At 54.1% G+C, this 20,422-nt stretch overlaps 5 protein-coding genes across 9 annotated transcripts in view; 1 reads left to right on the top strand and 4 right to left on the bottom strand.

Moving 5' to 3' along the window:
- Positions 1-245, bottom strand: part of SGSM2 (small G protein signaling modulator 2) — a 40,881-nt gene extending 40,636 nt beyond the window's left edge. For both annotated transcript variants that reach the window (XM_066333616.1, XM_066333617.1), the window contains exon 1: positions 129-245. In XM_066333616.1, coding sequence (XP_066189713.1) covers positions 129-185 — 57 coding nt within the window. In that variant the 5' untranslated portion in view covers positions 186-245. The remainder of the gene's footprint in view (positions 1-128) is intronic.
- A 568-nt stretch (positions 246-813) lies between these two features.
- On the bottom strand, positions 814-9,280 carry TNFAIP1 (TNF alpha induced protein 1). 2 transcript variants are annotated; one of them, XM_066333604.1, is made up of 6 exons: positions 8,942-9,280; positions 7,315-7,484; positions 6,585-6,674; positions 6,446-6,498; positions 5,652-5,847; positions 814-5,316 (listed from the first exon to the last, which is right to left on the bottom strand). In XM_066333604.1, exons 1-6 carry the CDS (start codon positions 9,150-9,152, stop codon positions 5,098-5,100), a joined length of 939 nt encoding a protein of 312 aa, XP_066189701.1. In that variant the 5' UTR covers positions 9,153-9,280; the 3' UTR covers positions 814-5,097. The 2 variants fall into 2 exon arrangements, with proteins under 2 accessions (XP_066189701.1, XP_066189702.1); XM_066333605.1 differs by lacking the exon at positions 814-5,316 and adding an exon at positions 5,521-5,568.
- Positions 9,281-10,910: 1,630 nt separating this feature from the next.
- On the top strand, positions 10,911-12,906 carry IFT20 (intraflagellar transport 20). Its single transcript, XM_066333607.1, has 4 exons — positions 10,911-11,134; positions 11,316-11,401; positions 11,978-12,081; positions 12,467-12,906. Exons 1-4 carry the CDS (start codon positions 11,008-11,010, stop codon positions 12,546-12,548), a joined length of 399 nt encoding a protein of 132 aa, XP_066189704.1. The 5' UTR covers positions 10,911-11,007; the 3' UTR covers positions 12,549-12,906.
- Positions 12,907-13,347: 441 nt separating this feature from the next.
- TMEM97 (transmembrane protein 97) lies at positions 13,348-16,517 on the bottom strand. Its single transcript, XM_066333606.1, has 3 exons — positions 16,384-16,517; positions 14,807-14,951; positions 13,348-14,281 (listed from the first exon to the last, which is right to left on the bottom strand). The coding sequence occupies exons 1-3, from the start codon at positions 16,501-16,503 to the stop codon at positions 14,031-14,033; spliced, it is 516 nt and encodes a 171-aa protein (XP_066189703.1). The 5' UTR covers positions 16,504-16,517; the 3' UTR covers positions 13,348-14,030.
- A 1,155-nt stretch (positions 16,518-17,672) lies between these two features.
- Positions 17,673-20,422, bottom strand: part of NLK (nemo like kinase) — a 53,554-nt gene continuing 50,804 nt past the window's right edge. For all 3 annotated transcript variants that reach the window (XM_066333602.1, XM_066333601.1, XM_066333603.1), the window contains one exon: positions 17,673-19,399. Coding sequence is in view for 2 of the 3 variants with exons in the window: in XM_066333601.1 (XP_066189698.1) it covers positions 19,345-19,399 (55 nt within the window). In the remaining variant the exon portion in view is untranslated. The remainder of the gene's footprint in view (positions 19,400-20,422) is intronic.

The raw sequence follows: 20,422 nt of genomic DNA, 5'->3' as shown, positions 1-20,422 counted from the left end.
AGCCCGGCACAAGGGGAGAGGAGCGGCCTCAGGGCGTTCCCCACGCGGAGCGCGCTCCGACCGCGGCCCCCGGGGACGCGCCCCGGAGCGCGGGGCTCTGCGCGCCGCACGGCCTCACCCGCCCTCACCTCCTTCTTCACGTTCCACAGCAGCTTGTCCTTCACGGCGTCCGCCGAGCAGCTCATGTTGGCGGGCCCGGGGCGCTCACAGCTCCCGACCCGGGCCCGCCGCCATCTTCACCGCGGCGTGACGTCAGCGGGCGGGGCGGGGGCTCCGCCCGGCCGCGGGGGGGCGCTGTGCGCGGAGAGGAGCGCGCCTCCCGGGACAGGGGGGACAGCGGGGACATGGGGGGGACATCGGGGGGACAGGGGGGGACAGCGGGGGACATCGGGGACAGCAGGGGACAGGGGGGACAGGGGGGACAGGGGGGCATGGGAGGGACGGGGGGGACAGGGGGACAGCAGGGGACGGGGGGACAGCAGGGGACGGGGGGACAGCAGGGGACGGGGGGACAGTGGGGACATCGGGGACGGGGGGGGACAGCGGGGACAGGGGGGGGACAGCGGGGACATGGGGAGAACAGGGAGACAGCGGGGGGACAGCGGGGGGACGGGGGGGGACGGCGAGGGGACAGATCCAGCCGGGACCCGGATCCAGCCGGGACCCGGATCCAGCCGGGACACGGATCTCCCGCTCCGCTGCCGGTCCCGGTCCCGGCCCCGGAGCTCCATCCCCAAATCCTCAGTGGGAATGACAACGGCAACACGGAACAAAAGTTCCAGAGACCAACACCACCAATAAAATGTAATGATGCTGGAGAAAAATCACAGAAGACAAAATATAACACTTTATTAAAAATTAGTGTTCTATTTCCATTTAATGCATTGGTGAAACACTTTAATCAACAGATAATTGATTAATTACTGCATAATTAGGTATTTTGTCTGTAAAACTGACCCTTTAAAGTTAGACATGAAAATAAAACAAAGACGGAATCTCTAAGAAAATAACTTGATCACAGAATGTCAGTTTAAACAAGATCAGCAATCATATTTGCTATCTGCATATAAAGTATCATAGAAATCCAAAAGGATCCTTTACTCTTAATAAACAAATTAAGTGTCAGTCACCCTGTGAGGTAGGGGAGAGTCGTACTACCGTCCCACTGGATGAGAAGTGACACACACAGGGAAAAGAGCCTGCCCTCTGTCCCTGAGGGGCAGACAGAGCCGGAACAGGACTCACCCGAGCTCTGCCCCAGCGCAGGGGGAAGGTGCCCGAGGACTGAACGCCAAGGATTGTCCCAGAACACAACCTGATGGTGTAAGGCAGGGGCTGCCGGGCACACCCACCCAGTTCAGGTGTAGCTCCAGTACTGCCTGCACAGAATTCTGGCCGAAAATGAAGAACCTCGAGAAGAACAAAATCAAACCAAGCCCAGAGTAAGCAATGCCCATTCAAACACAGCTCTCGGTGACAGCACAGCCCCTCCAGCACCCTCCCTTTCCATCACTGATTTTCTATTTTAACCAAGAAGTGCAAAAAATAAAAGTCACTGGGGTGGAACATTTCAGCAGGATAAATGTCTACTGTTCCAGAAACACAATGCCAAGGCGAAGGTTAAGCAGTGATTTTTGTCTCGGCGCTGACCAGCGGCTGGAGGGGAGCCCGGCAGAGGCAGAGCTGCTCTGACACTGCTGCCCCATGAACACGGATCCCCGAGAGCTCCCCGGCAGCAGAGCCAGCCCTCCTCCCCGGCAGGGACCGGGGCTGTGACAGGGCACGGGGACCCCGTTTGGGACACAGCGCTGGGCAGGGCTGGCACGGAAGCCTCCCATCACTGCCTCCATCTGCCAAGGCAGCGCCTGAACGCACAGAGATTGGACTAAAATTAGGAGTGAGGAGGACGGCGAGTCCTCTAAGAATGACAGCTCATGCAATTACAATTCACATCCTACAATGGGGGGCAGAAAGGCTTTTATCTCCCAAAGGCTACTCCAAATTCCTCCCAAAGGCTACTCCAAATTCCCAGGTACATCCTTATTTCACTCACTGGTGATAGTCTGGGTAGGAAGCCAGTACAAGTCTCAACTTGCAGACAAATGCATGTAATTAGAAACCTGTATTGTCTTAATCCGTGCTTCATTTGAGCTTAATCTGAGCACAGAGGATCCTTGGAAAGGTCACTGCAAACCCACCAATGCTGCCTTTAAACTGCATCAGCCTGCTCCCTGCTGCTGCTTCTGCACCACACCAGGCTGTAAACTCACGTTCTAGAATGTCTAGAACATTCCTGTCTCAATAATTAGTAGCCTTCAATTATGTAAAGACTGATTAAAATGAGAATACAAAGCACATGTTACAGCTCCAGTACACAAAATGATCAGAACCCGGTGGGACAGACATTGGACAACCCCAGGGCATGGCTTTGGGCCAAGGGAGATTCAGTGACACCTCGTGCTGGAGCAGTTCCAGACAAACAGGACTCAGGAGAAACTACAGTGAAAAGAAAAGGATATCAGCATGTATTTTAAACAGGCTCATAACTGCTGACACTTCTTACTGGTACTCCACATTCCACAAATACCACGACGACCCTTTGCACTTGGTAAACGATTCTCACAACCCAGATGCTTCTCAACACCCCTTGCTTCCCAGGTTAATTACTCTACATTCAAATCAGAAATTAATACTACTTCTTGGCTGTGGGAAATAGGGAAAGGGAAACCAAACAAAAAGCTTTTCTCTGCTCCTTACAGTGTAATAATTCACAAGTTGGATCCATTTCATTAATGAACCCTGTGAGTACAGAAAGCCTCTGGAGCAGCACACAGATCTGACATTCTTTTTCACACACTCCTTCCCATACCTATCCTCGCCAGAAAAAATAAATGCAAATATGACATTTTTCTGCTTATAACCTCATTTAAAAGCAGTTTTGCAAGGTTATCAGCATCACTTACTTACTCTGTTAACATTCACTATGATAGTAACAAGAAAAAAATAATATAAATCATTTGCCAAGAAACAGAAGTGCCACATGTGTTTCTAAATGGCATCAGTCTTTGTTACAAGACAGAAAAAGCACAAGATAATAATTTGAAGCTATTAAATGCAGCACAAAGACCCCACCACCACAGCCTCGGCTGATGCCTTCAGATTAAATAGCATCAGTGGAGGGAAAAAAATTTAAAAGTCCACATCACACTCTAGCAGAATTAGAGAGAAATACCACAAAAATCTTTGTTGAACCTAATTTCAACAGCTGTATTTTCCCTGGCACAACAAAATAACCAGCTGGAAAACAAAAACTTACAGAAAGCAATATAAAAGAGGTTGTTAGGATTATCAGAGATTTCAAGAGGCCTTTCACAAGAAGGCAGATGCATTCCTGTGCAATGCTGCTTCCTGAATGTGAAGAGAATGAAGTGAATCCTGCCACATGTAGAGGCAAGAAAATCCCAGAAGTCTGTTAGTGTTTTCTTACTAACCAAAAACAATTCAATTTTCAAAAACCTAAGTGAGTGCAAATAATTATTTTTTCCCTCCCCTGCCTATTACCCCCAAACCATCTCAATTCTCCTTATGAACTCCCTGCATTAATTTGGGATTACTTTCTTGTCAGGCTTTTGTAGCAATTTTCTTTAAATCTTACAGGTAGATTTGGCACTGGTCAAAGCAGTTCAGGACTGACCACTGTGGAACCTGGAGCTTTGTGACCGAGTGTGACATGGGAACACAAAGGCAGCTGTGGAACATTTCCAACATATCCCCAGCTCCCAGTGGGCAGCCAGCAGGAACAACCACGAATGACAGTGGCAAAACTGCTACCTACAGCTCAAACATACAAGCAAATGTTTAAAAATACAATAATGGCTTTTCATATTAAACTTGAAACTGTTTCCAGAAAATTTCCAAATTTGCAGAGCAGACTTGACTCTCACCTCCTGAAGTGCCCTGTACAATTAACACTCAGCCAAGCACTCGTAATAAAAGTGGTTATTTCAGTTTAAAATCCAGTATAAACCACCTCTCTCCTGTGCCTAAAGCCTTTTGCAGTTCCATGCTAGAACAATATTTTCACAGCTGTTTTTCTTCTTCACCTTCTACACTTCAGGAAGGGATTCAGGACACAGAACTTGATTCACATGTTCTAGCCTTAGAAAACAGTTTAGCCCATACTTCTCCAGCCACTGCAATTTTTCCCCTGCTGCTTGAGAAATTTAACATTAAATAACAATTCTAGGCCATAGGAGGAAACTAATTTAAAACCAATTCTCCAGATTGCCCTTGTTTATACAAACAGGATTTCACTGTGACAAGCTGCAACCAGGGCAACACTGCCACAATCTGCCCAAGTTTGCTTACTTCAGGTTTCTTCCCTCACCATACCCATTTTCCCCTCTCCCAGGACAAGTCATTACCTACACATTTACACTTTCAGATATTTCCATTTTTCACATGAGGAGGCTGATGACTTGATTCTTACCACTTTGGAAGAGCTTGCCTTGGAATCAATGAGTTTTAAAGACTATCCTGGAACACAAACCTCTGCAGGTGTTCTGGGGACAGGGGTGGGAGAGCACAGGTGCACTGACTGGCCAGCCAAACGCTTCTCCTGGGGGTTATCCCGTGTAGTGTCTGCCAGGAGCAGCCACATTCAAGTTCTCTCTTCAGTATCTTGAGTTAGTAACTGCAAGTTCCATTATACAAAGTCCTGAAAGGGGAGCTGTCTGGAAAGAGCTTTTCAAACCGTGCCACCTCCCTCTGGAAGAGCAGTGCTGCTCACGGCAAGGGGGAAACTGGGAAATCATTAGATAGGAAAGAGCAATCACAAACCGAGAACTAGTGTCCCAAATCCCCCCTCCCCAGCAGGAAGAGGGGCAGCCTGCAGGTAAAGCACAAGGTGCACAACTCAGTTCTCCAAGCTTTTAGCGCCACTGCGTGCACACAAATCCCCGCTGGCATCTCTAGGGAGCGGAGGTGCCCCCTCAGGATCAGCGGGCAGAGTCCAGGGGATCCCTGCCTGCTGCGCAAGGACGAGGCCAGGAGCAGCCCTGCTGCAGGGCCAGGCACAGGGCCAGGGCCAGGGCCAGGCTAGTGGCCCAGCTGGCGGTCGTCGTAGGTGCTGTATCTCTTGACGTGGATGCGGCGCACGCGGTCGCGCAGCTCGAAGCCGTCATCGTCCTCGCAGGGCGAGGCCTGGCTGCGGCTGCGGCTGGTGGCCTCCAGCAGGGAGTTGTCGGGGACCCGCGGCGTCTCGTACAGCAGCACGTTCAGGGTCTCCTCGTAGATCCGCGCCTCGGGGAACTCGACCTGCACGAGACAGCACGTGCCTGAGCCTCGTCCGCCCGGGAGAACGCACACCCGCGGGTGAAAAGGCACTGAGCCACAAACCCACACATCACAAACAGAGCAACACATTTCTGGTACAGGGGTACTCCCACCACCAGGTCACCCCCCTCACCCAGTCCTTTAGATTGCCCTAGAAGGGAACACAGTATCTCCGATTCCTTATGTTGGACCCTGGTAACCTCAGCTGCACCACCGCAGATTAGAAGTGAACCCCTGAAGTTAAATAAACTCTGTAGACTCACCAAGCTAACCAGGACATTTCTGAGCCACAGCACGGGCCCGTGAAGCTGCCTTACCTTGGTTTGCTTCTTCTCCGTGGCGTAGACGATGGAGGTGCAGCAGACCTCGGCCAGCTTGCGGCCCTGCCCGTAGAAGGACCAGCAGCAGATCTCGTCCCCGATCACGTCCTTGATGAACAGCACTCTGCCGTTGAAGCGCAGCGACAGCTTGTCAAACAGCTCGATGTTCTTCAGCAAGTTGTCGTCCGAGTTACTGAAACACAGCAACAAAAGCAGGACCGGGGCTTTTCAAGCAGCCATCTCTGCCTGTTCCGCCAGCTTTCAGCACTCATCCGACTGCAGAATACAAATAAGTAGTGACTCACTGCCGCATGCTGCCAAGAGAAGAGGGGTAATAGCCCATTTCAGATACAACCACACTGCTCTGACCCCATGAGCAAACACACCAGCCTTTCCAGGTCAACTTACACAATGAATAAGGACAGCACAATGTCCCAAACCATTACATCAACTACCCACGCTGGAGATGATCAAACCCCACTTTACTGCAGTTCTCTGGCTGGATGACAGCAGAAGTCCAGAGCTGGTGTGTGCTGGAAGGGCCATGTGCTCTGCATCCTGCACACCACAGACACACTGCCAAGGGGAATGCATTATTTAAAAAACTAAGTTTTATTGACAGACATGCAATGTAGGGCCTTCACTACTTTTCAAAGCAAGATATGGTTGTCAAAACTCAAACCAAACCAAAAGAAGCCGAGTTAGATCATCCATCATCATCTTCCACTCCCATAATGTGTTTCAAAGAGAAACTTTCCCACTGAAGTGAGGGGAAAAAAGAAGAGACATACCTGGTGTAGGAGTATTTATTGTTGCTTCTATTATACAGTAGTTTAACAACAGGCTGTTGGGAATGAGAGAAAGGAAGAAAAGGTAAGTTCTGTGTTTCAATACATTTAGCATAAATCCACAGCTGATAAGAGCAATTACTTTCATTGATGACTCTATCAGTCTCTCCTCTTCTTTTGGAGAGGTGATAATAGGGATGCTGCAGACAGGTTCGTACAAGTCTTTCTTGTCCTGTTTCAATGAAAGAAGAAAGACAGGAAATAAGAGAGAAATGCTAAAGCTGACATTGCTGCTGCTGCCTCCTTCAGCCCCTCTAGCCATGTTCCCAAATGCTGTGATGCACAGGAAAAGCTCTGGGTTGCTACAGTAACCACACAGCCTACCTTGATCTGCAACCCAGAACCACAGCAGAGATTTCTTATCCCCAGAAGGCAGCACTAATTGAAATATTGGGATGCAGGTGGATGTCCTCAGCTACAGCAAGGACAAGGTCTAGTCATACTTGGTTTAAGTGGGTTTATTATTCCATCCTTTCTTGAAAAAAAGGACAGTAGGAGTCTGCAGTAGTTCTAATCAACTCAAACCACTGCAGAGAAGAGCATCAGACACCATGAACTGAACACCTGGCAGAACAGGATATCACCAAAATGAGCCAGTCCTTGGGACACTGAGCAAAAACCAGGTGTGGGCAGGACAGGCCATGGCCCCAGATCCCTCACCATCTACTCACTAAAAAATATTCTAAAAACACTTTGTAAATCTAAGACTTGGTGCCATCCCTAAGGCCATGAAATTATCTCTCAAGTTGTCTTAAGTTAATTTTCTAAGCCAAACACCCATGAAACATTTCACAGGCTACTTCTGTTCTTACCTGCAGGGCTGCTTGGCACATGTCCACTAAGCCCTGGATGAGATAGTATTTGGCTTCTGCCATCAATGCTTTGATCTCCTGCCTGTGTTTTGGAAGTGCAATCGTGTCATCTCTGAGATAGTTTAAAATTGTTCCAAAGTGCTTCCCACAACGGTCTATAAGGATCCAGCCTGAAAAATAACCAACACATTTCAGTCACCTCAACACTAGAGACTAGAAAAAGCTCCCTGGGAGGTTAAACAGCACTGAGGTTTCCTGATGCTGCTCAGGACACTTCTCCCATTTCACCCACTGGAAGTCCCTACTGACTTTGAGCAAACTGAAGCTGGTTCCAGAACAGAAGCTGACAGTGGAGCCCCTTTGGAACTGCCTGGATGTTCCCACTGCTTTCCAGCACCCCAAAAGCACTGCCCCAAGCTGAAACCACTCAGCTTCCAGCACAAGGCATTGAGGATGCAGCAGGAACCCAACTGCAGTGCTACACTGTGATGCTGGGCAGTCAGAAACTTCTGAGAACCAAGGAAGGACTAGAAGAGAGAATTCACCAATGTATGCAACAAATAGATTTGGGTAAGTTCTGTGGCCTAACAAGAAGGATTTGGCAATTCTTCAAAGACAGCTGCTGCTGCTGTTTGGAGTTAAAAAGAGAGAGAAATGTTCTGAAGATGCTAAAAGGCAGATTGGCCCAGAAAACCCAGTGTGGGGGAAAAGCTGTTCTAGTCCCCAAGCAGGAGCAAAGAACAGCACAGACAGATCGGGAGGAAGCACAGAGGGGATGAAGCAGAGGAAACAGTAGCAAACGGACAAATTCTTGCAATTTTACAAAATCCCTTAAGTCACATTCCCTAAGGAAACAGGATGTCTGACTGCTGCCAAACAATAGCAGTGCAGTATGCACGCACGCACAAGGCTTAGTACAGTGCCAAACCCTTTTCCATAGTGTGGAAAGCAGGAAAAAAGGTGTTATTTTGGAATCTAGGTACAGAAAAACAGCCTAGGAAAGTAAGCTAAACCCCTGCTGGGCTGTCCAGCTGGAGCTATCAGAACGTGACTCTCATTTTCCATTCAGGCTGAGGCACTTAGATAAAACTGCCTGTTTTGCCCTTTACAGTGTGTCAGGGATTTAAACTATCCTGGGTCCAGCTGGAGGTGACACACCACCTGACTGATCCCTGACTGCCATGGCACCATGAGCCATGACAGAAACATGCTGCTCAGGTAAAGGGGAAAAAAAAAAAGATTTTTCAACAAAGCAAGGCAGGCTATTTTGAGCCTCAAAGCTGAAAACTGCACGTCCCTCCCTAATGTGTGGTTCAAATAATGCCACTGCTCGATGTGACAGAAATGACAACCCACAGACTATCTGTTCAGTCTTTACAACACCACCAACAACCTGCTCACCAGCTGTGAGGGCAGGAAAGAGGACCAGTCCTCCCCTAGTTCATTTGAGTAACAAAACCAGGTATTTCTATGAAGCCAAAGGATTGGTAGCACCAACTGGACTTGGCTGCCTAACGTCCCGAGCTGTTTTTGACGTATTTCATTCTCTAGATCCTCAACGCAGTAAAACCACGACCAAACCCCAGCTGTTTTACACAGCTGCCAACAACAAAAGCCGTCCCCTTACCTTCCTTGTCGGTGAGCACCTCCATCCTGCCACTGAACATGGCCTTGAGCATGGTGTCGTGCCTGGTGAGCACCTGCACCGTGGTGTAGTACAGCGAGCCCCCGACGTTGAGCCGCACATACTTGTTCCCCAGGCTGCCGCCCTTGAGCCCCTTGGGCTTGTGGCCGGCGGCCGGGCACAGGGCGCTGCCCAGGCACGTGTCCCCAGACATGTCCTTCTGGAGGTAGATGACCACCCTGCAGCGCGTGGGCCGGGCCAGCCCCGCCGTGGTGCCACGCTCACGCCTCAGCCGGCCAGGACGGCGGGGCAGGGGCCAGCATCACTCGGGGTCAGCACGGTGTGGGGAGATCAGCCCGGCGTTGGGGGTCAGTTCGGTGTTGGAGGGTCAGCCTGGTAGTGGTGGTCAGTTCAGCGTTGGGGTCAGCCCAGCATAGAGGGGTCAGCCAAGTGGTGGTGGTCAGCCCAGCGGTGGTGGTCAGTTCGGCACTGAGGGGTCAGCCTGGTAGTGGTGGTCAGTTTGGCGCCCCAGGGCCACTCCACACACAGACGTGGATGTCACCCTGCGGAAGAGACGCTTCCTAAGGACACGACGACACACATCCTGACAAAACACGATTAAGCCATTCCTGTATCGCTGTGTCACGTTTCGGAGGCACATGAAACTCCCCCGACTTCCTGCAAACAGCGCACAGCACTGAGGGCCAGGCTCAAACGCTGCTGGATTCAGCTGCCCCTCGGTGTCCCAAAAGAGCCCAACGCTCTTGGAGTCCAGCTGAAATGCCCTGGAAGACTTGGTGCCCTCCTCCAGCTGGGATGTGTGTATCCCCCTGAGCGGTGTTTGTCTGCGCTGGTTTGACTTTTAACTGGAGACACAAATGGCTCTTTAAATGCCCCAACACTGAAAAGACAGATCAAAAGGTTCTCTTTTCTCATAACTCCTCTCATTCAAAACTCTCCTTCGTCCATCCCGGAACCTTGAGCAGTGAACGTAGCTCTAATTTGAGAAGAAAATAAACCAGAATCCCCATGACGTACACCACTGTTTATCACTGATGTCCTGCCTCGCTTTAAACCCTCAAAATGCCCTGTTTGTAACAGCAGCGTGTTTGTAACAGCAGGCAGCCCGAACCCGTGGGGAGACAGGAATCCAGCCCGTCCGACCCAACTCCTCAGAAGAGTTCGCGGTCAGTTCTGTCCCTCCCGGCAGTTTCTCGCTGCTCTGACCGAAGAACGAAGCTGAACACGAGCAAAGCACTAAACCCCCAGCTCCTGCCCGCGGTCCCTGAGGACTCGGCGGCCTCTGCCGTAAACACTCACGAGATCTTTAATTACCCCTTTGGACACGACGGAAAACTGCCCACATCCCTTCCTGTGCCCTCCCTGCTGCCCCGCGTGGGAGGCAGGACAAGGGCCCCGCACCGGGACCCGCCGCAGCTCAGCACCGCCGGGACCAGGAGCGGCCGAAGGGCTCGGGGGAACCCGAGGCTACCGGGGGAGAACGGGAACTCGCCCCGCAGCCCGGGGCCTGCCCCGCTCCGCCCGAGCCCCCCGGCGACGGCGGCAGGGCCCGGGACAGGCTCCGTCCGGCCCGAACACCGGGGAAGCGAGCAGAGGCGGCCGGCCCCGCACAGCGCCCGGCCCCGCACCCGGACCGGCCCCGCACCCGGACCGGCCCCGCACACCGCCCGGCCCCGCACACCGCCCGGCCCCGCACACGGACCGGCCCCGCACACCGCGCGGCCCCGCACACGGACCGGCCCCGCACACTCACCCGCCGCCGCGGCCCCTCAGCCCCGGCCGTGCCCGGGACCCGGCGGCCCGGAAGAGTTCGGCGGCTCCCGGCGGGCGCAGCGCGGGCGGAGGCGGGGCCGGCTGAGGGCTGAGGGCCGGCGGTGACGGCTGAGGGCCCGGCGGGCTGGCTCAGGGTTCGGCGGTGACGGCTGAGGGCCGGCGGGCTGGCTCAGGGTTCGGCGGTGCCAACTGAGGGCCCGTGGTGCCGGCTGAGGGCTCGGGGTGTCGGCTGAGGGCCCGCTCCGCTCCGCTCGGCTCCGCCGGCTGCCCCGGCCATGGCGCAGGCGGCGCTGGGCGCGGCGGGGCTGCACTTCGATGAGCTGAACAAGCTGCGGGTGCTGGAGCCCGAGGTGGCGGCGCAGACGGCGCAGCTCCGCGAGGAGTGCCGGGCCTTCGTGGACAGTGAGTGCCTCCGGCCGCCGCAGGCCTTCCCTCGCCGCGTTCCTCTCACTCTGCCCCGATCTGCCTGTTCACAGTAAACTCTGAACCTACAGCTGCGTCTGAAAACTATTCCACAGAGCAGGAGCCTTAGATCTTTGCAGGGCAGTTCTGGCTGTCACTTGATGATTTTTTTTCTTTACAGAAACGGCAGAATTTCAGAAAATAGTGGGCAGCTTGATTGAGCTCGTTGACCAACTGGCCAAAGCTGCGGAAAGTGAGAAGATGAAGGTACTCTGCAGTTAATTCCTGGCTTCTGGTGTGCGCTGTCCTCTGTGGGGCCTCCCTGTCCCTCCCTGCCTTCAGAGCAGAAGCAGCGATTCTCTGTCAGTATCCTGCTGCCATCCCCCTGCGATTCGCTGGGCCTTTTAATTCATATTAATGATAATATTAATCGATACTAATGAATTAATGAAGCCTGTGATGATGTCACATTACTCTGTGTACCCAGTCCTGCTCTCCCTGCTTGTCTGTATTTCTGCACAGAAACAGAAGGTGTGTTTTTTAATCGCTCCATCCTGGCAGAACTTGTTCTCCAGAGGCAGGAGAGGCCTCTGGTCGCCTGAGCTTGTCTGGCTGTGGGACCAGTGCCCAGTCTGTGTCCAGAGGAGTCACTGACTTTGTTCCTGGAGTCTGGGGGCCTCGCCCTGCCCAGCCCCACAGGGACTGCGGGCCATCCCACCAACCTGGGGAGCACAACCCTTACTGCTGGCAGGCTGAAATGCCTCACAGTCACCCTGCTGGGAGGGAAAGGGGCTAAAGGAGTTCACCAAAATCCCTGCCCACATCCCTGCCCTGTCCTGCCAGGCCATCGGGGCGCGGAACCTGCTGAAGTCGATTACAAAGCAGAGAGAGGCTCAGGAGCAGCAGCTCCAGGCTTTGATAGCTGAGAAGAAGATGCAGCTGGAAAGGTGAGTTTTGTGTTCAGTGCTTTGGGGTGCTGTGCAGGCTGGGAAGGCTCAGGGCAGACACAGGGCTGACTGCCTGTGCTGTGGGACCCTCGGCTGCTCCAGACAGCCCCACCTGCCCCAAAGGTGTGTCCTGGCCAGAGCACACAGGAACAAAGGCCTGGAGTTATCCTCAGGCCCTGCAGTGAACCAGAGAAGGTTCATCCCTGAGGACTTCAGGGCTGAACAGAGGCAGCACGAGCTGGGGCAGTGCAGAACTCAGAGACACCTGACACAGCTACTGTCGGGCTGATAAGGGCCCTTTAGAGCTGCCCAGTGTGAGTCAGGCAGCTGCTGCTTACAGGTGACTCACACAGGTGGGGGTCCTGGAATCTCTTCTGTCCTGCAGGTACCGGATCGAGTACGAGACTCTCTGCAAGATTGAAGCGGACCAGAACGAATTCATCGACCAGTTCATCTTCCAGAAATAGAGGATTTTAACATAAAAACCAACTCACATGGAAACTTGACCATTCCAGAATCTTGAGAATTTCAGAAATATGCAATTTCCACTGTGCAGGAGTGCAGATGGTTTGTACAATGGAGGGGCTGCACCTCGGTTTGAGTGTACTGTGGCAATAAGGAGAGCTGACAGCTCACAGCTGCACAGACTGTTCTGGCCTTTGATTTTATACCAGTTTTGTACAGTCAGTAGTTCTAATTCAAATTACAGTTGAATTAATGCTACTGGTGCTTTGTTGTGTCTCTTTTTGAACTCTACAGAAACTCTACTCTTTCATAGAAATCAGAAAATAAATTATTGTTCTCAGACTGTCTGGCTGTACCAGAGTTAGTTGCTCCTGCTCTGGCTTTTTTCAGTGTAAGGGTTTATAAACAAGCAGCAGTATTGGATCTATATCGCCTATGTTCCTTTTTCTGTAGAATTCGATAAAAAGGACAGGAGTGTATGATTTCCACAATGGACCAATTACACACACAAAAAAGCAGAAACTACATGAGAAGAACTTTGAACTGTTCCTGAGGAATGTCCATTCAGAACTGGCATAATACGAGAGCTAAATCCTTTCATGGACATTTTTGGGATGGAACACCAGACTGGTGAGGGAAACCATTCCAGGTGTCAGTGACACCAGGAGTGCACAAACTATAAACTACAAACACAAGTGTGAACTCAAGCCTCATGCTGAAGATGTATTTTGTGTATGTCTTTAGCACTTCAGTATGGAAATGGTGCCCTTTCCAAAGCCTAGGGAAGAAGACTGAATGCAGTTTAATGCATTTAGTTATTTATTTCCATACCAGAAGTGATTTTAGTGAAGAAATTTTCAACTCCTCAGTTACAATTCCCGAAGTACTTCAGAATCCTCTAGGCAGTACTCCTGGTTGTCAAGGGTAACTTTAAGCATTCATAAATCCAGATTTTGGCACATTTATCATTGATCAGACATTTATAATTAATCAAAATGAAGCAGAGCAAAGGCAGTGGAAATTTTAAAGGAAGGGGCGAGGAAGTTAAAAATCATGACATGATTTGGAATGCCTCAGAAGAACAGCTTTGCAAATCTGTGTGTAATGGGCTGGGGATTCTTCAGACTGTGTGGCTGGAAGACAGATTTCCTACTTGAGTGGTTTCCGAACAGTCATCTTGGAGAAAGGGACCTTGGAAGAACAGTATCAGCTGCAGAGTGTGAGTGAGTGAGCGGGGGTGTGTCCCCTCACAGAGTTACACATCAGAGGGTTAGAAGTCCATTTCCTGGGAGAGCGGCCCCTGCACAGACCCGACCCCTGCCAGAGCTGGGGGTGGTGGAAGCAGGGCTGTGCACTCCGACCAATTCCATTTCCCTGCAGCGCTCTGGGAAGAGCCGCTGCAGCCGACACGAGGGAGACGCCTGTCCCAGAGGACTCGGAACCAAATGCAGCACAGGTGTGGTGGGAATGACTTCCAGAGGCGCCTACTTCCTTTTCCTCTTCTCCACGTGTTTGTAGTGGGGGTTGCAGAGCATGGTGAACAGGAGCAGCAGTGGGATCAGCAGGTAGGGCAGGTAGATGGAGAGCAGCACGAGGCGCTCGCGCAGAGACTGAGGGCCCGCGAGCTCCGACTTGGAGAAGTCATGGAACAGGATGTGGGCCAGGATGGCAAACAGAGTGGTGGCCACGTGGGTGGAGTAGATAATGGCAGGAGTCCTGATCCATCTGCAGCCACCTGTACAGAAGCAAAAAGGAAACTATTTATGTATTTCGAAACAACCAGAATTCCGAGGCTTCTGACAGAACACTGCTGCCTCTCTGCCAGGTAAGCCATCACTCAGATTCAACAGGGAGCAGAAAAAACCCTCAGTACTAGTAGGAACCAAGGAAATTTCTCTCCCCTGACAGCAATTTAGAACAAAGGGGCGATCCTGAAAGTTTTAAACTAACAAAATGAGTACACAGGCTTGACCCAAACCTTTAGCTGCCCTGGAAATTAGCCAGATGTCAAATGCTGATGGTGGTTACACAAATGGCTGCATCTGACAAAAGCCTGTAGTTACCAGGGTTTGTCCTTGACAAACTTTATCCTGTGCTGCTTTCTCAGGTAGAACACTTGTGTGCCCTAGCAGCCCAGCCCTCCACAGTGCCTCCCTCAAACCCCCTCATCATGATACAAAAACATTCTCTGCTGCAGCAGCAGCAGGTGTCCTGCAAAAACGCCCCCAGCCATGGCCTCAATGCCCCGGTGTCCCCGCACCTTTCAGGAAGGCGTAGGCAGCGACGGGGAAGAAGGGCAGCTGGAGAAAGGCCTCGCAGTAGATGAACGCCTTGAACCACTCGGGGGGCTGCAGCATCATGGGGTCCCTGAAGGCGGTGGCATACTGCTGCAACAGGTCTGTCAGCTGAAAAAACAACAGTCCCTGAGCCTCCAGCACAGCGGGGCAAAGCCCGGGGCTCTCGAGGGGGTAAACCACCAGGGTTTGGGCCCCTGGTCCCGAGCAGGGCTGGGGGCTCCTCCCGGGGCTGCTGCGGGGGAACAGCTCAGCACCACGATTTGGGCTCACTCACTCGCAGTTGGTTTCCCTGACAGAAATGTAAACTCCGGCACGGCTTTACGGTGGACTTTGAACGGAGAGGTATGCATTGAGATCTGCTGGTTAACTATTAATTGAAAATGGTTCCTATATTGGAGTAATCCTACAGGCGATTCCGATGGCAAAAACCAAATCACCGGCTGTAAAGCTCATAGAAGGTGACAGCCGACCGCACCCTGGTGATGAGGGCTGAACTAATTATCTGCCATCCAGCTGTTATTTTATTGATTTTATGATGTTCATTGTCTTCTATGATTTTGTTCAAAACCCAGCAGACCAGAGATTTTTACTAATAAATTCGGCCGCTGGCATGCCTGCCTCAGCAGCAGCAACAATTCCCTGTTGCGTTTTTGGCAGGAATTTGAGGAAAACTCGGGATCGGAGAATTGTCGGGCCCGCAGGAGCCACGTCCGGGGCACGTGGCGCCTCGGGCGACAGCGGGACAGCGAGGCCATCCCCAGGGCGACGGTGTGCTGGTGGCGGCCGTGCGGCGGGCACAGCCCGCTCCGGGCAGAGGAGCATCCCCACCGCCCATGCCGGGGAGCAGTGACCGGGACGGGGCACACGGAGCGGCCACAGCCCCGGGACGGGGCACACCGAGCGGCCACGGCCCGGCACGGCTCCCAGCAGCGGCCAAAGCCCCGGGACCGGGCACACCGAGCGGCCACAGCCCCGGGACGGCTCCCAGCAGCGGCCACGGCCCCGGGACGGGGCACACCGAGCGGCCACAGCCCCGGGACGGGGCACACCGAGCGGCCACGGCCCGGCACGGCTCCCAGCAGCGGCCACAGCCCGGCACGGCTCCCAGCAGCGGCCACGGCCCCGAGACCGGGCACACCGAGCAGCCACAGCCCCCGGGACGGGGCACACGGAGCGGCCACAGCCCGGCACGGCTCCCAGCAGCGGCCCCGGCCCCGGGACGGGGCACACCGAGCGGCCACGGCCCCGCACGGCTCCCAGCAGCGGCCACCGCCGCCCAAGGCGCGGATGAAGCATCCCTCTGCCGTTCCCGTTCCCGCTCCTCCCCGATGAATGACCCGGCTGTGACTCATCTCGTGGGCAGCGGCAGCGCGGCGCCTGCAGACGCTCTCACACACTCCCTGCCGTTCTCTCCCCGAGATGTCTCCGCACACGAGATGGGGCGAAGGCCGCCCCCGGCCCCACCAAAGGGCCGGACGCCCCGCACGCCCCGGCGGAAGGAGCCCCGGCCCCAGCCCCGGCGCCCCCCGGCCCCACTCACGGCCCGCGGCGCGATCCCGGCGGGCAGCAGCGGCTGGAGGTCGATGAGCGCCGTGATCGGGATGTGCGAGAGGAAATAGAGGGCGAAGAGCCGCTCCCGCCACCGCGGAGCCGCCGCCATCGCCGCGCTGGCCCCGCCCCCCGCGCTGGCCCCGCCCCCGCCGTGCCCGCCAGCGGCCACGTCCTGCGGCTGGGCCCCGCCCACCGGTCACACCCGCCTTGGCTCCGCCCACCGGCCAGACCCTGCCTTGGCTCCGCCCACCGGCCAGACACTGCCTTGGCCCCCGCCCACCGGCCACTCCCCCGCATTGGCCCCGCCCACCGGCCACTCCCCCGCATTGGCCCCGCCCACCGGTCACACCCTGCATTTGTCCCGCCCCCGCCGCTTTTCCCGGTTTCCTTTCCCGTTGTTTTCCCGTTCTTTTCTCCCGTCCTCTGCCCTGTCCCCGCCCGCCCGGCTCCTGTCCGCCCCTGAGCCCGGGGCCGGAGCGCGGCCCGCCCGTTACCGCCCGCCCGGCGCTGCAGGGCCGCGCTTCCCCCGGGCCCCGGCCCCACGGACGGCCCCACGGACGGCCCCGGCCCCACGGACGGTCCCGAGCCCCACGGACGGCCCCGAGCCCCACGGACGGCCCCGGCCCCACGGACGGCCCCGGCCCCACGGACGGCCCCACGGACGGCCCCGAGCCCCACGGACGGCCCCGAGCCCCACGGACGGTCCCGGGCCCCACGGACGGTCCCACGGACGGTCCCGAGCCCTACGGACGGCCCCGAGCCCCACGGACGGCCCCACGGACGGCCCCGAGCCCCACGGACGGTCCCAGCCCCACGGACGGCCCCGAGCCCCACGGACGGCCCCGAGCCCCACGGACGGCCCCGGCCCCACGGACGGCCCCACGGACGGCCCCGAGCCCCACGGACGGCCCCGGCCCCACGGACGGTCCCACGGACGGCCCCGAGCCCCACGGACGGCCCCGAGCCCCACGGACGGCCCCGGCCCCACGGACGGCCCCACGGACGGCCCCAAGCCCCACGGACGGCCCCGGCCCCACGGACGGCCCCACGGACGGCCCCGAGCCCCACGGACGGCCCCGGCCCCACGGACGGCCCCACGGACGGCCCCGAGCCCCACGGACGGCCCCACGGACGGCCCCGGCCCCACGGACGGTCCCACGGACGGCCCCGAGCCCGGGCACAGCCCGCTGCAGGAGCCGCGATGGGCAGCGCCGGCCCAGCCGCAGCCAGAGCAGCCCCGGGAACGGCCGGCAGCAAAGAAGGACGGCCAGCACCGCGTTTTCAAATGTCACATTTAATGTTTTCACCACTGTACTCCAAATCTACATTTTACAAAGTGACCAGCAAGTGTGCCACATTAACTGACCAACCTCTGAGATTTTACCTTTCATACCAGTGTCTTCTGGGGCTCGATAATTAAACACGTTTCTCATTCAAGTGAATTGAAATGCTTCAGTTGATTTTATTCTCAGGAGCCTCATAAAAAACAAAGATATTGCACCATCTTTGTTCAGTTATTCAATGTTTGTCTCTTTCACAGCAAATAATTACTTCATTGAAGTTAAAACTTCCAAACATAACTTACTAATAGTCTCCAATTCCAGCTCAGATCACTCTTGTTGAAAATACTCTGCTAAATACAGATAACTTACAATAACTTTAACAGTTAATTGTCCATAACAAACACCATGGTTTCTCTCCAGACCAAGGCTCAAATTTTAAGACCACCTTTTAGTATTCCTTTGTACAGGTGAAAAACAGTCTTCAATTTTCTAGTCTTGTTTTAAATACAAAAGTTGGAAGGGACATTCAAGTTTCAAGTCTCCACACTAAACTTAAAAAAAAAAAAAAATCATGTGGAGGTAAACAAACCAAGTTGTATACTCCAGGAGGTAGAGGCCTTCAATTTGTGTTCATATATACATATGCACAGAATTCAGTGTTCCAACAGAAAAAGAATTAGCCAAAAAGTAATAAAAGTTATTTACTACTGTGACATTTCAAGACTTCCACAGCTTTGCCTAAAGACACGAACACAATTAACAGAATTCCCTATGTGCTTTTTTTTTTTTGTCGTTTTCTTTTTTTTTCTCTCAACTGTCCAGTGCAGGAAAAAGTTCTCACAAAATTTCACAGACCTAAAATGTGCAAGCTAGTTTCTCTCTATACAGCAATGATGTCAGGGATCTCTGAAATTAGCCCATAAATGGAATTATTTACACACATAGAAGATGCATGCTGGGGGGTTTTATGTAAGAAAGAGCAGAAAAACTTCTAATAAAAATAGATTAAATATATATATATATTTATACTGGGTAAGGAAACAGAAGTTTAGTCTCTCCTAGTCACAAACTCATTCTCTCTACTCACAACATTTGATTTTAGAACAGCACACATCACCATCACAGCTCTAGTGAGAAGCTATTTATAGGGTTGGGCATCAGGGGACGGGGCCACTTCCCATGGCCTCGGCCCCCAGAGGGACTTCATGATTGGTCGCAGTCAAGTTTTCTGTATTCCTTAGTTTTAGAAAACGCAAAATCTTCAGGAATGGCTCAATATCAAAATGTATGTCTATCTGTTTGTACAATCTCACTTCAATTAAAAAAAAAAAAAAAAGAAAAAAAAGGGAAAAAAAGAGAAAAAAAAACCTCCCCGAATTTGGTTCAATTCTGTTTGTTCTGAGCTGAGCCATCACAGCTGCACTAGAATTCATAAAACACGTGCAACTCTGGGTAAAATATTTTTCTTCTAAAAGCACAACCACTTTACAAGATTAAAAGTCTAGTACATTTCTAAGTATTATTCATATTGTACAAGTAGTGGTTGTTAATTTAAAACTTCATTAGTAAAATTACAGTACAAGCATGATTAACCTCCAGAATTGCAAATCCCAGACTCCAGTGGAAAGCTACATTACATCTTCAGTAGTACAGGGTGCTCTGGTCACTCACTCCCACACCAGCGGCGACGGCGGCATCTCGGAGGGCTGGGCGACCGTGGAGCTGCACAGGGACACAGCAGTCAGGGCTGGGGACACACAGGGCTTGGGGACACAGCAGTCAGGGCTGGGGACAGCCTGGGGACACACAGGGCTTGGGGACACACAGCAGTCAGGGCTGGGGACACAGCAGTCAGGGCTGGGGACACACAGCAGTCAGGGCTGGGGACACACAGGGCTGGGGACAGCCTGGGGACACACAGGGCTTGGGGACACACAGGGCTTGGGGACACACAGGGCTTGGGGACACAGCAGTCAGGGCTGGGGACAGCTTGGGGACACACAGGGCTTGGGGACTGCCTGGGGACACACAGGGCTGGGGACACACAGGGCTTGGGGACACAGCAGTCAGGGCTGGGGACAGCTTGGGGACACACAGGGCTTGGGGACACAGCAGTCAGGGCTGGGGACAGCTTGGGGACACACAGGGCTTGGGGACACAGCAGTCAGGGCTGGGGACAGCCTGGGGACACACAGGGCTTGGGGACACACAGCAGTCAGGGCTGGGGACAGCTTGGGGACACACAGGGCTTGGGGACACAGCAGTCAGGGCTGGGGACAGCTTGGGGACACAGCAGTCAGGGCTGGGGACAGCTTGGGGACACACAGCACACCAGGGCTGGGGACAGCCTGGGGACACACAGGGCTTGGGGACACACAGCACACCAGGGCTGGGGACAGCCTGGGGACACACAGGGCTTGGGGACACAGCAGTCAGGGCTGGGGACAGCCTGGGGACACACAGGGCTTGGGGACACACAGGGCTTGGGGACTGCCTGGGGACACACAGGGCTTGGGGACACACAGGGCTTGGGGACACAGCAGTCAGGGCTGGGGACAGCCTGGGGACACACAGGGCTTGGGGACACAGCAGTCAGGGCTGGGGACAGCTTGGGGACACACAGGGCTTGGGGACACAGCAGTCAGGGCTGGGGACAGCTTGGGGATACAGCAATCAGGGCTGGGGACAGCCTGGGGACACACAGGGCTTGGGGACACACACACAGCACACCAGGGCTGGGGACAG

This window comes from Sylvia atricapilla, chromosome 20 (genome assembly GCF_009819655.1).
Source record: "Sylvia atricapilla isolate bSylAtr1 chromosome 20, bSylAtr1.pri, whole genome shotgun sequence".
In the NCBI taxonomy this organism is placed as follows: domain Eukaryota; kingdom Metazoa; phylum Chordata; class Aves; order Passeriformes; family Sylviidae; genus Sylvia; species Sylvia atricapilla.
Note: the sequence above shows the minus strand (reverse complement) of the source record. Positions and strands in the feature narration are given on the sequence as shown.

Bases quoted from the DNA above. Each gene is read 5' to 3' on its own strand.
- IFT20 (XM_066333607.1), top strand. From the start codon at position 11,008: ATGGCGCAGGCGGCGCTGGGCGCGGCGGGGCTGCACTTCGATGAGCTG. The intron at 11,135-11,315 runs GTGAGTGCCTCC...TTTTCTTTACAG, and splicing joins GTGCCGGGCCTTCGTGGACA to AAACGGCAGAATTTCAGAAA. The intron at 11,402-11,977 runs GTACTCTGCAGT...CTGTCCTGCCAG, and splicing joins CGGAAAGTGAGAAGATGAAG to GCCATCGGGGCGCGGAACCT.
- TNFAIP1 (XM_066333604.1), bottom strand. From the start codon at position 9,152: ATGTCTGGGGACACGTGCCTGGGCAGCGCCCTGTGCCCGGCCGCCGGC. The intron at 7,485-8,941 runs GTAAGGGGACGG...GTTATTTTTCAG, and splicing joins GGTGCTCACCGACAAGGAAG to GCTGGATCCTTATAGACCGT. The intron at 6,499-6,584 runs GTAATTGCTCTT...CATTCCCAACAG, and splicing joins TGATAGAGTCATCAATGAAA to CCTGTTGTTAAACTACTGTA.
- TMEM97 (XM_066333606.1), bottom strand. From the start codon at position 16,503: ATGGCGGCGGCTCCGCGGTGGCGGGAGCGGCTCTTCGCCCTCTATTTC. The intron at 14,952-16,383 runs GTGAGTGGGGCC...TTGTTTTTTCAG, and splicing joins CCGGGATCGCGCCGCGGGCC to CTGACAGACCTGTTGCAGCA. The intron at 14,282-14,806 runs GTGCGGGGACAC...GCTTCTGTACAG, and splicing joins TGCCTACGCCTTCCTGAAAG to GTGGCTGCAGATGGATCAGG.